The following is a 13,521-nucleotide window of genomic DNA, read 5'->3' on the forward strand; positions in this document are numbered from 1 at the left end:
ATTTAATTATTAATACTCTAAAGTATTAAAGCAATAGTGGTACCTTCATGTTACAGTGGTTTGCAGCTGCCATCTTACCTGGACAAAAAGGCAAGCAAGTAATTCAGGAAATAAACTTTATTTTATATTTACTTCTTTCTCAGGTTTGCATAAAAGCACATTGTTTAATCTGAGTTTTCCCCTCTCTGAAGTGGTCAGTTTTTTGTCAGCTAGTTTTGCATACAGCCTTTTTTTTGTTTTTTTTTTTTTTTGCATAAGCAGTACTTGTTACCTGCATTACAAAAATGATTGCTTTTGACTGGACATTGAATTTATATGACAGAGTAGGAGAAAATGCTCTTTCGATGTGATAAATGCAACTGGAGAAAAAGATTTCTAGTGCAAATACTGATTCTTTACTATTCGTATTATTTCACTAAATATATATTAAAATATGTATTGCTATGTATTTTTCCTACTACAAATGTTATTAAATATTTGTTTAAAGTTCAATTCTTCCCCAGACTTTGTGGTTAACCAGCTTGGTAAAATGTGTTGAGAGTGACCCAGAACTGGGAGGAAACCCCAAAATGAACATTGAAAACAATTCCTTAAAGTGATAGGAAATACACCCATATATTTTGGCAATTTTCAATCAAATCTATATGAAAGAACACAGAGCAGTATACCTACATCCCACAAGTTGTTTTTGCTAATCAAGTTAGTATTCACAGTTAGCTAGGTAAGATTTTGCAGTATTTGTTATGTTTTGTGGCAAACATAAGGAGCAAAAAGGAAAAATACTAGGGCCTGGAGAGTGTCAACCCCAGTTTTGCCAAGAAATATCTCAGCTTACTTTTCATATGAAGCAAAGCCCCACTGAAATACAGAGGAGTTTGTTGCAGGTGCATTTCATCTTTACAAACTTGGAAATTGTTAATTTTACCCACAGTGATAGCTAATATCCAAGGGTAAACACAGGTACCAGCAATTCTTACATGAAAACTTTAAAAATTTGTACTGCTTGCTGTATTTCTGAATTTCTCACAGCTTATTCAAGGATACATAACACTGAGCTAAAATTCAGATAGTACTTTAATAACTGATGCTGTTGAGGAGTTATTTTCTAATAGTGATGTGATACCCTAAGCAATTTTTTTTTTTCTGGAAAAGTGAAAATGCTTGTTTAAATTCATGTTGTGTTTTCTGAGATAGAAAGCTAACTCAGGCTTGCCACTGACATTTTTGAAACTGTCATAAGCATATCTGAGCCGTGTCCAGGGACCATATCATGCCTTCAGTTTCTAAAGACATAAGAAGTCTCTGAAACCAGTTAGGAGTTCTGTGCAAGAAAGTCCTGGTGTCAAAATACAGTCTTAGATGAGGGGAGAGATTTGTTTTCACTGTAAAAGTTAAGGAAGGAAGCAATCTATAAATTAAGAATTACTTAGCTTAATATTTAGGCAATAAAATGGACTTTGAAATTGGCTGAAGATGCTTTTGTTTTTCAGATTTAGGCTCTACAATAGGAATAAAAAATTTGGTGATGATTATTGGATGGGAATTTTATACCAGTGTAAGTCAACACTTAATCCTAATTTTCAAGATTTTTTATTTGCTGCAAAAATGTCAACTAGAAATATTTCTCTCCTTCCACAATCCAAGGATTTGGCAAAAATACTCCTGACAACTGAGTGTCTTTTTTTACTGTTACTAAATATCTATAAAGCAGAAAAAAAACCCCTTAGCTACACCTTAGAAGTGTGTCCTTAAGAAAGAGTGTGACTAATGTGTTCTTGAATAATTTCCTCCCTACCTGTACATTCCGAATGGTAATTTCAAAACTAAATTCTCAGGAATGTGCCTTGTAAACTTTAATCAAGGTCCAGATACCTACCTATAACTTGAATGAAACTTTCACATCTATACAGGCACAATAAGACAACTGTTGCAAGGAGCAGAAGTTTTGGTGGGAGGAATTTCTCTATGGTCCTTCTAGGAAGTCTTCAGATTACAGTAGGGTCTGAAGTTTTGCATGTCCTTCAGTAGTTGTGGTTCCAACTCACTGGAGGCAAAGAAACAGGTTGAATCCTGTTAGCACCTCTTTTCAGCACACTGTGGAAAACTTTGTTGAGTTAGTACTTGCGCTGGCAGATCTGAGTTTCACCTCAAGCAAGGTGTCCAAAGGTCACCAGTCTACCAGGATAATTTTGTTAAATTGAGACACTTATGTTTCTGTTGCCAGTTCATCAAATTAATAAATAAAATATTTTGGTTTAGCTGATGTCATTGGACTGAGCAGATATCTTTACTGTCTTGAAAGAGCAAGTTCAGTATTTTCTTGTGCTTTGAAAGCTAGAAAATTATATTTGTGATCAGTTTGTTGCCCTGGGTAGCCCCAAGCAGCCATGGTGACAGTGATGATGCACTGGGGTAGCCCCCCAAAGTGTGGTGCCACAGACCTCTGTCAGCAGAGAGGTTCCTCCTGATGTCTCTGTTTTGTTCTTAAAGCTGGAGTGCAACATCAACATTTGTTGGACTGAACTGCCCTCAGAGCCCTAAACAAATAAATAAACTTCTCTCCCATTTGTGTTGTGTGTTTTTAAATGTTAGCATGAGTCAGGAAGCAAAAGGCTTGGGTTCCCACAGCCAGTCTGACATTTGACTGGAAGGTGTAGCTTAGCCTGGTGCATGGCAAGGTGATGAGCCTGCACTGTGCGAGAAAGGAATTATGTTAGTCAGGGTTGTGGTTGGAACTGGAACTGGGGGCTGCCTGTCTCTGTGTACACTTTCAGCTGTAAGGTTTGTTGCAGGGACTTGGGTGCTATTATACAGAGGTGACCTCATAGCTCTGTCTTCATGAAAGAAGGAAGAGTGCTTTTTGCTGCTTTTCCGTGTCTGAATTTTAATGCTTTTCTTTTTCCCACAAATGGCAACATTTAATCTGAAGGTTTCTGAATATTTCTCAGTGTTTCTCACTTTTCTCACTCCCTTCTTTCTTGAGCCCCATGCTTGTTTAAAATATTAGCTGTCAGGATGTACTGTCTTTTGTTCATGTATAATGCCTTTTCTCATATGTGAAAATTTCTGTGTATTTAGGACTGTGCTCATGCTAATTCTGGGCAAATGCTATTTCGAAGGAGAATGCTTGGATGCACTAAACGGCTCTGTGTAATTGTAAAACAAAATCTAAGTTTACACAAACCACCTTCTCAGGCACTACTTTTTTTTTTTTCCTTCCACTTTGTCTTTGGCACACTTTATTTTCCAGTAAAATGAAAAATGAAGATGGATTATTCAAAATTGATAACAGTAATGGACCATCATGTAATGTTTTATTGAATTTGAGTTCTGTAAATTATGTGGTAGAGAGAAATTTGCCTGCTTAAGTATAACAGAAATTGCCACTGTATTCATATAATTCTTCATAGTGTAATTTAAGAAAAAGTACACTATCCATATCACTATTGAATAAAAGGTAAAAAGGTGCTATTACACTATATGACAGGTCTCCTCTTGCTACTAAGCGACATAGATAAATGTGTCTGCTTATAACTTACTTGGCTAGGGTCCAGGCTTGGGAGTGGAGTTTGGGAATAATCTTCCACCTGGACATGGGACAGGAGGACCCTGCAACCAAGAGGGATAGTGTTCAGGAATATTCTGCATGTTTTCAGAAGTTTTGGGCAAATTGCATATTTCTTCTGGAAGCTTTGAAGTTCTATCACACTGATAAAAATCTATTTGAATCGGTGATTATGTTCAAGGAGGAGACAAATTGGGGTCCAGACAGGCAGTGTTTTTGTTCATATTGGCAGACACTTTAATTTATCTCCATTTTAAAAGAATTTGTAATGAGCTTTTGAAAGCCTTGATAATATTTATTGAACATTTTTGTGCCATTAGTAATGAATTATATTTGTGATGATATGTAAACTTTCTTTTTTTTTTCTCCAATGGAACCTGAGAATATTTTAAAAAAATACATTTCCATTGCAAAGAGAATACAAGTGAGGAACAGTGATGAGGGCTCTGAGCCTAACAGTGTTTATAATCTCTTTGCAAAACAAGCTTAGTTTTTATGCAATTTGAGGTACAGTATCAGGAGATCACACCAAGACTAGTATCCCAGAAAACCAGTTCAAGCCTGGTAAAATGAACAGTTAATCTGTGTGCATCAGCACAGGCCAGAATGTGAGAGCTAGTATTTTCTTTCTAGAATTTTTCCCATTGTAAATCTTGTCTAACAACTTCTAGCTAAAGTTTTGTGCAAAAATTGAAGTAGTAGCAATGAAATAATATATGAAGCAGGCAAGCTGTGTTCTAAGACTGCCTACATCTTCGTTTTCATGGGTTTTCCTCACATATTCTGACCTTTAGGTTTAGAGCCTAGAAGCAAACTCCTCCTTGCCTTCTTCATGCTCTGTCATCTCCCCTCCTCTCTCTGCATCGCTTTCCTCTGCTCTGCTCCCAGATCAGAGTCATGACAGTGATTGGGCAAGAGAGGAGAATGACTGCATAGTAGTATCATTTCTAATCAAGAGGTGTCCCGTAGCAGTGGAAATGCAGGCAGATGTTTAAAAAAAAAAAAACAGTATTTACTATATTTACTTATTTCACTGAAGAGGGAAAAGTTATACAAGAAAACCAGCCATTTCGAACTTTTTTAGCTGCCCACTATGTGGCTAAGGCTTATACAAGCAAATATTTTTTATTATGGGCTAAAGTATTTTTTTAAGGACTTTTCCTGTGGCTGACAGTGGGGTGGCTGTTTGTAAGGAGTCTTTTCTTCTGACAATGCTCAGTCCACTTGAGTTTCATTTTTCTTGCTAATTTTTTCATGGAGAGGTGTCTCCAGCACAGAAGCAGTCAGAAATCACACATGTTTACAACTACATATAAGGAGATGAATGATGTGGGCTTTGGTCTCTTCTGCCAAGTAACAAGCAACAGAGTGAGAATGTTCTCAGGTTATGTCACGGGATGTTTAGATTGGATGTTAGAAAGAATTTCTTCTTCAAAAATGTTGTCCAGCACTGGAACAGGCAGACAGGGACGTGGTGGAATAACCATCCCTGGAGGTATCTAAAAGACATATAAAGGTGGCACTTGGGGACGTGGTTTAGTGGTGGGTTTGGTAGTGCACAGTTAATGGATGGACACAATGATCTTAAAGGTCCCTTCCAACCAAAATTTTTCTATTATGTTCTCTATATCCTGTGCTCTGCAGACTGCTTTGCCTTGTCTCCAGTAGAACAAAATCATTTTGTACCTCCTCTTGAGGTGGATTGTGCAACCCTACCACTAACAAGCATTGGTAACTGTGGGTTTGAGTACTTAAAAGTAGAAAAAAATTATAGACACAAATCTATTTTTCATGTTTGCTAATAAGTAAATTTATTATTAGACTAACCATTAAGAAAAAAAATCAAAACATCACCCAAATGCCACTTTTGCCAGTAACTTATTTGCCCTCTGAGAAATTTCTGCTTGGATACCAGAAAATAGGAGGGCTCATGAAAAGTGATAAGAAAGAATCCCCCAAGATTTTTTTTTCTATCCTCCTTCTCTGAAATATTTTTCATGCTTAATGCTGGAAAGATTGTTTGGGCTTTTTCCATCTCATTTCCCTGTTACACGTGCAGTCACCGACAGGGTCATGAGGACCACACTGGCTGAGGTGTAGTGGTTGGTACCTCAGGGAAATGCAGAGCTCACACCAGCCTAAGCACAGCTGCTTGAGAGCAGTGGCTTTGCAGCAACTCCCTAAGGGTCTTTTGCCTGATAGGATAAGACCTTTGAGAGAGGTGACAACTTCCATAGGTGCTGTGGGCATCAGACTTCCCAAAAAGATTCTCTTGGCCATATCATTCTCTTGTACCCCCTTAGGAATATATATTTTCAGTCAGTATTGCCTATCTTAGTTTTGGCTTTTTATTGTTTGCTTCTGTCTCTCTATTTACCCCTCCATTATCCTGAATAACTTACAACAGTTCTTTAGGAAAAGAAACATTGGGTTATTTTATTTCTTGAAATTTACATGTGTGTTTCCTTGTTACACTATGAGTAACAGCCTCCCATGCCAATCCTCTCTCTTTCCCAGCATGGCAACAATATTTATTCTAAATAGTAGTTCACATCTGCTTTTCCAAAAGTTACCTTTCTTATCACCATCTTGTTACTCCAAGACAGCAGAGCATTTTGAATGCCCAGCATATTTAGAAGGAGAATCTGGCAGGGAGAGGAGATGTCAAGAACTTGTTGACATTAAATAAAAATATCCCAGGCAATGGACTGTTTGAGGATTAGGGTTGCCCTCATGAAGAGAGAGGAAGGTGCAAGAAGAAGGTGGAATGTGGGGGCGTCCAGCGAGTTTCCTCACTTGTTAAAATCCAGTATGCAACACTTAGAAAGAAATATTGACTTATAAAAAATATGGCCCTGAGTCAGTGAAGCAGTACTTTAGGAACGTTGCAAGTTTATAGTCTCAGATTAGTTGTGAAATATCACATCCTTTCAAAGATCTATTTAAGTTGCTAAAAATGTGGAAAAGCCTTTTTTTAAGGTTGGGTATGCATTTTGCCTGTGAAGCTTGAGAACCCCCCAGTGTATCTCACTTATCCTTAATGTCTCGTGATTATCTGTGGACTGTGAAAGATAGCATGGCAAGTTAAGCCAGTAAAAGGAGGAAGACCTATTAGGAAGGTTCAGTTTATGTTGTATTTAAAACAGGTGCTTAATAAAATTAGGGGTACAGTTGAGGCTGTCTTCTCTGCTACCTAAAATGCCATTAATATAATCCTATGTGGAGTGAACTGTGCATTTGCTGTTCTCATTCCCAGCCTAGTGGTAAGAAGAATGAGGACTGATAAGCAGTGGCTTTGCTGAACGCAGTTTTACAGACACTCACCAAGGCTAACTCTCAAGCCTAGTTTTTTATTTCCTTCCCTACAGGGCTTGCTCTCAGAAATCCTCCGAAAAGAAGAGGATCCCAAGACTGCCTCGCAGTCCTTGCTGGTAAACCTTCGGGCTATGCAGAACTTCTTGCAGCTGCCGGAAGCAGAACGAGATCGAATTTACCAGGACGAAAGGGAAAGGAGCTTGAACGCAGCCTCTGCGATGGGCCCGGCGCCTCTCATAAGCACACCGCCCAGCCGGCCTCCACAAGTAAACCGCTCTCTCTGCCTTTGGGATTTGCTTGTTGTGTTCTCTCACTGTCCCTCTGGGTGAGACCTTTCTGAGAAAGAAGAAACCTTTCGCTGTCGCACTTTTAAAACACTCGCAGAATCATTATTTGTGGTGCATATTGCAAATTAAATCTAAGAAATATAATGGATGATAGTACCACTTTATTACTACCTATTTTCTAATTTTAAGATAAATTCTATCCATTATGGTTTCTACAGAATTTTTTGCTAATTTTATTGAGGTACAAGTTTTACTGGGCATGGAAGATGATAGTTTTTAGCTGTCATCTTTTCTTATAATTCTTAGGTTCTTAATGTTATAGCTTCAGATAGGGATTTTGAAAGATTTGGACCATTAAACTGAGAGGGAATGAAAGCAGAAGTGTGAGTACCTTCTAGTACCTTAAAAATTATTTTTCCAGAAAGCAAACAGGTGAAACTAAAGTGATGAGGGGAAGAAGATCCCATCCCAAAATGCTCGTCACGCTTTTACCATCTTGAGCTACTGACAACTGTTTAACAGCTTGCTATATCCATTGCTTTGAATGATTTGGATATGTTCATTAAAGCTTTATGTAGTATCTGTTAAAATGAAGCTCCTGTTGATTTCTCTAAAATTTCTTTGATTTAATTCTTCAAAAATTACGAAGTTTGATAGAGTGGGATCGAGAGATTCAATAGTGCAGTCCTTGTGTTGAGCAAGGAAACTCTGATGCTTGTTATAAGGTATATGAGAAACGCTTGTGAGCCACAGGAATGCACAGGATTTCCACAAAGAAACATGGTTCACTCCAAATCCTGTATATTTTCAGAAATACTCTGCGTTGCTCTGGCTCAAGGTTGTACTTATGCAAGGAGAATCCAAACTGATCTGCAGATATGTAGGAATCATGCTGTATACACAGTCCAGTTTTGCTAAACAAAGCAAGGCTTTAGGATTGTGGGAATTTTGTGACGGGTGATTTTTTGACAAAAACAGCAGGTTTTTGTTATCCAGTCATAGGCTTGTGACTGTGACTATGTTCTATACCCGTTCAGAATGCTATAAATTCCTCTTGAGATTATTTTTCTAAGTTTCCTTCAGCTAATGGATACTAAGGACCACACTAAAGTAATGAATAACAAAATTGTAGGAGGGAGGACAGAAGATCACCTTGACCTGCTGCAGTACTTTTCACAAGAGAAGAAATTTTTAGCAGAAAAAACAAACTACTAATGGTGTAGTTTTGTTATCATTAACTGAGTTTAGTCTGTAAATTCCACTATAGATATCCTTCAAGATAAAGGACAAAAATCTATTTACATAGTAATGTTTTTGTGGGAAATAGTTAAATAGAGATAACTGTGTTTAAAATAACATTTGAGTTTGTTTTAATATGTATACCTGCCCCCACAGCCCAGGTAATTCAGAGCCAAGGCTAACCTTCCTTCTTAACTTATCTCTTTCTGCCAAGGTAATGTCTCACTCTGTCTCAAGTGGTCTTGGGCAATTTCACAGCTAAAGAACAGAGTTAATTACAGGACCTTCCAGAAGGATGTCAAGTCAGAGGTAGTCCTTGTACTGGATTTAATTCACACTTTAAACTATATAAATCCCTTGCAGCCAGAAAGAAAGTGAGACTTAGGGGTTTTCTTAACTGACAAAACATACTGTAAGTTCAAATTCGGTGGGAAAGGGGGGGCTAAATCTATCTGTCTCTACTGTGCTCTTGTTCATAATTACATTTCATTTTTTAGTGTGAGTCCCGAGTATAGTTAACCTAATTGTGACAGTTCAAAGTGGAAACAGCATATGTTTTTGTTTTATTTCTTTTCAAAAGGAAAGCAACTTTACAAGTAAATATTATAGACTAATACTTGAGGTCTACAGAACAAAGCACTTATTTTTCCAATTGTTGTGCTGTTCTCTGTCATTCAGCAAAACACACGCATTTTCCCTAATGAATAGATTTAGAATGTAGAAACCTCTGAGTTGTGATTCTTTGTGACCTTCTTACATGTTTCCAGAATTCCCCACTATAAGCATCTGAAGCAATTTTCACCTGCTGCTAAGCATTCAGAGTCCTAAGTTTAAAAATTGAAATATCTGTGTTGGTAAGACAACTACAATACTTGATGCTTGAAATAATACTGACATTGTCCTAGTTGTAACACTGACACGTAAAACTTTACAAATCACAGCAGAAATAAATTACAGTCAGGATACTGCAAAATTTTCAATGCAAACTGCTACTGTGGTACCTCCCCCAAAATGTCCACAGTTTATTGTATATTTGATACTAAGGAAATAAAACTACTATCATCCTTACTACTAAATTTATTATAAGCAATTATTTAAAGATCACTTTGCAGGAATACAGCATAATATTTTTCCAGCTTGACTGTGAGCTTCTCGGATAACCATTGAAAGAGAAAACAGACCGTTTATCCTGACAACAGAATTTACACAAGAGCCAACATATTTAATATTAAATCTTTAGACCAGTGTAACGTTTGAAACAATTAAACTATGAAACCATATAAAATGGGAGCTAATATGCCACACATGAAGGTTTATTTTGCAATTGCAAGTTATCAGTTTCGGAAGGATGTGAAAATAAACATCCTGAAAAGGATCTATTTTGCATTTTTGTGTTGCCAACTGGTGGCCAGACAGTAGAGCAGACTTAACCATTTAGCAACTGAGCTTGTTCTGTGTAAATTTTGCATTCTCTTGTATGCAAAAACGGAAAGTGTGACCTTGCAGGTCTGACTGAATAGTAGTAACTCACCAAACATAAACCCTGGTGCCTGACTTAGAAGGAACACTGTTGAATTTATCTCATTTTTACAGCATTCTTACTAGTTGGTACTTGAGCTAATGTATCTGGATTGTTTCCAATTATTTTTTGAACTCCTTTAAGAAGCTCTTTGTCCCCGTTACTTCTCCCTTTCTCTCTGACTTAAACAAAATGCAAAATCTTTTTTTTTTTTTTTTTTTAATTCAAATCATTAGCCTCTAATGCATGAGTTTTTGGGATGCATATATAGCCCTCTAAGCTGGTCAAGTGGTAAAAGTCTGCTACTATCTTCCACACTGGTGGACTGAGCACAAGGAGACGGCGTACACAAGGATTTTTCTCTTGGACATTGTTCGAGTTGCCACCCCTGGGGCAGAAGCCTGTCTGTCAGGCTCTTTCCTGGGGCACTGGAATTTATAAGTATTAGGATCTCCATCAGGTAGGTACTGCATGGAGACGTTGTTTAACCTCTGACATCTAGAAGGGAAAAAGTCCATTTGTGTTCTATTTATTTTAATAATTTCTCCCCATTCTTCAACACCTTCATCTTGCAGATCACCCCACAGAGGCCTTTTTGGGGTATTCCTAGGTCAAGTTGAGAGAATGAGTCTATTGCATGTTATGTGGAAATGAGAGAACCTGGGGATACTTTAGAGGATGATGAGGTGCTAGGGGGATGGCCTTTATGTCAGGGCAGTTTGGGATGTGGAGGGAGGATGATTCCCCCCTCCTCTGTACAATTTGTTGACAGGATAGAGACAGGTGGCCAAGTTACAGATTTTCTTTTCCAAAATATTCTGCTTAAAGGTTTTTAGCCATCCTGCAGTTACAAACACTTTTTTCTCAAGACAAGTAATCTCCATTTCCACAGAGCTGAGGAAGAAATTTTTCTTGCCACCCATATTCCCTAAAGAAAATTTGTGTTAACTCTTGTGGCCCATCATCATCCTGTGTAAAAATAGAGCATGTGTAATGTCAAGAGCAGAGTATTATTTTAACAAAGCAATGTTTTAAGAAGTAGCCAAAATCTTGCATGAGTCATGGTTCTATATACTCATTGACCAAAACCTTCATCTCATAAATACAGTCCTGGTCTCTCTAACTGCAAATAAATTACAGTTCCTTCAAGTTAAAGCAATCGTGGGTTGGGTCTTAGAGATAGGGTGTTACTTTTGAAAGACTGATATCTAGGAGAGCACTACTTTGATGGTGTTTGAGGACCAGTGAATCTCCATTGCAAGGAGTTCTGGATAACACTAGCTTCCCTGAAACTTTATGCTGGAATCATAGTCCCATATGCATGTGCCATGTATCACCACCAGCAAAATTTTTATTTTTAAGTTGGCAAAATTTTGGATTTGGGTTGATCATCTTTGTGCCAAGTTGCATTTTAACGAAAGTAAAATGAACAAAATAAATGCAATCCTCTCCTCCCACCCCCACAAAAACCACCATGGAGGAGAGTTAATGGAAACCCTGACACTTAACTATAACTGCACTTCCAGGCGCCACTGTAATAATGGAGTAGTAAACCTTGTCCTGATAAAAGCTGTTCTGAAAGCAACAGCATTTATTGTACCTCCTCTGCTATTTGCAGAGCAGAACTGAAAAGTAGTTTGTTTTGCCTGGAATGAACTACTTTATGAATTTTAATGTACAATGTAATATTAAAAGCTAAACCAGGATTAAAGAAGATTTTTGTTCCCAAGCTAAAACAGTACTTATGAGAATGTGTTATATAAGATTTTTTTGTTTCAGTTTCGATGGGGAAAGAAGGAACTTCCATGTTTGTGAAACCTCTTCATACTGGTTATTCCTTCTATGACAACAACTTACCCTTTTTTTAGGAAAATTGAGTTAATACAGAACTTCTTGCTGCTGTAATCATTCTTATTTGAAGAGAAGATATATTTGGGTAGGCCAGGAGGAGATGGAAACGTTATTTTTTTTCAAGTATTCTTAGAAGACTACATTGATTGATGATAGGAAGATGGCCAACTGAATTCCTGATTCTCAGTGTGTTGCATTTGTAAAATAATGCTCCCCTCTTCAGTTAGTATTTGCAAAATTTGGTTACTGGAAAAAAATAATAGCTGATCTGTGGTTTCTTTTCTAAACAGAAAATGTGGCTGTAGGTGTAGGTGGGGTGGGAGGTTGTGCTTAAGTATGGATGAGATGAGGGATTATGTTTTGTTTTGTTTTTCTTCTCTCCAAAATGAATACTTTTTCCACCTCCTCTCCCAAGTCCTGAAGTTGCACCGTTGAGAGCTTTCTTGTTTTCTGTTGGGTTTTTTTGAGGAGGAGGGTGTTTTTTCAACCCAGCTTCAAACAGCCTCTGTCTTGAACTCAATTTTAAATTCAACACGACAGCCTAGATGCTGCTTATGTATAAATTATGAATCAGTTGTATGTATAGATATTCTCCAAGAGGTTAATTGGCATTATTGCTTGGAATTCATCAGACCAGAGCAGACCAATAGTCCATCTAGACCAGCCAGAGTCTACACCTGATCTTTGAAGAGAAATTATTAAGACACAGGAGAAAAATTTTTATACTTGGCCAATGAAGTGAATTGGAGAGGGAGAAGGTATGACTGCAAATCACAGATCTTGGTAATCCACAAACCCATTATTTTATAACTTTAAGACTTTATTCCCCTGAAGATCTTTGGGCTAATACTGCTTTTTGATGCAGATATTTGTGTTTTCTGAATTCAATTAGTGTTCTCTAATTAAATATCAACAGAAGGCAATAGGAGTTTGTTTGTTTGTTTTAACTTTGATGACATATTAGATGCTGTTGAATTTATTGTACCTGTATAAAGACAGATGTGATTTGCAAACCAGGATGAGGATTTTCAGTAATTCCCTTGGGTTAAATGCATATCCATATTAAATTGGACATTGGGAAGTGTGGACTGAGTAGCATAGTTTAAATTACGTCTACAGCATGGTGTGTGATGGTTTTTGATGGTCTGCATGTTCATAGCTCAGTTAAGTGATCTGTGAAGTACTGCTACAACATGAAGCTATCCTCTGATGCTCAGTAGCAATCAAAAAGGCAGAATGCTTACAAAAGAGACACATTTTGATCAAGATCACAAGAGCAAAGTGTTTCCTTCCCAAAAGACTTGTGTATACTAGCTGGTTACCTTCATCTTTTCATCTTCCTCTTGGGTCTTTCAAAGATTAGTTACAAGTTAAAATTATTTTTGGGGTGAAGGACTGACATTTGTTTCCCAGATTTTAAACCCAAGGTTCAAGAAGGCCTGTTGACAAAGCCATCACTTTTTCATTCTCTAATTTAGTTTAGGCTGATTTTTATATGTACAGAAATAAGTCTGGCTTCAGTTGTATGTTTAACATCCCCACTGGTTGTCAGTTATCTTCAGGCATGTCCTTCTTATTTAAAGGTTATGAAATTGACACTGATTTTGTATTTTTAAATTATTTCACTGTATGATGTTCAGGAGATGCACCTGCTCTTGCAGACCCGTATTGATTTGTCTGGTGTGAGGCATACCTTTTCCTGCTCTGCAGTAGGAAGGCGAGAGTTTCATGGTGCTGTTCCTCAC

General features: G+C 37.5%; 1 protein-coding gene across 6 annotated transcripts in view; it reads left to right on the forward strand.

The window, feature by feature from the left end:
• The window catches only part of SATB1 (SATB homeobox 1), a 91,854-nt gene that overhangs the window by 49,634 nt on the left and 28,699 nt on the right, over positions 1 to 13,521 (forward strand). For all 6 annotated transcript variants that reach the window (XM_021538125.3, XM_077787181.1, XM_077787207.1 and 3 more), the window contains exon 8: positions 6,934 to 7,146. In XM_021538125.3, the coding sequence (XP_021393800.1) occupies positions 6,934 to 7,146 (213 nt within the window). The remainder of the gene's footprint in view (positions 1 to 6,933; positions 7,147 to 13,521) is intronic.

The sequence above is a fragment of the Lonchura striata genome, chromosome 1 (assembly GCF_046129695.1).
Source record: "Lonchura striata isolate bLonStr1 chromosome 1, bLonStr1.mat, whole genome shotgun sequence".
Lineage (NCBI taxonomy): Eukaryota > Metazoa > Chordata > Aves > Passeriformes > Estrildidae > Lonchura > Lonchura striata.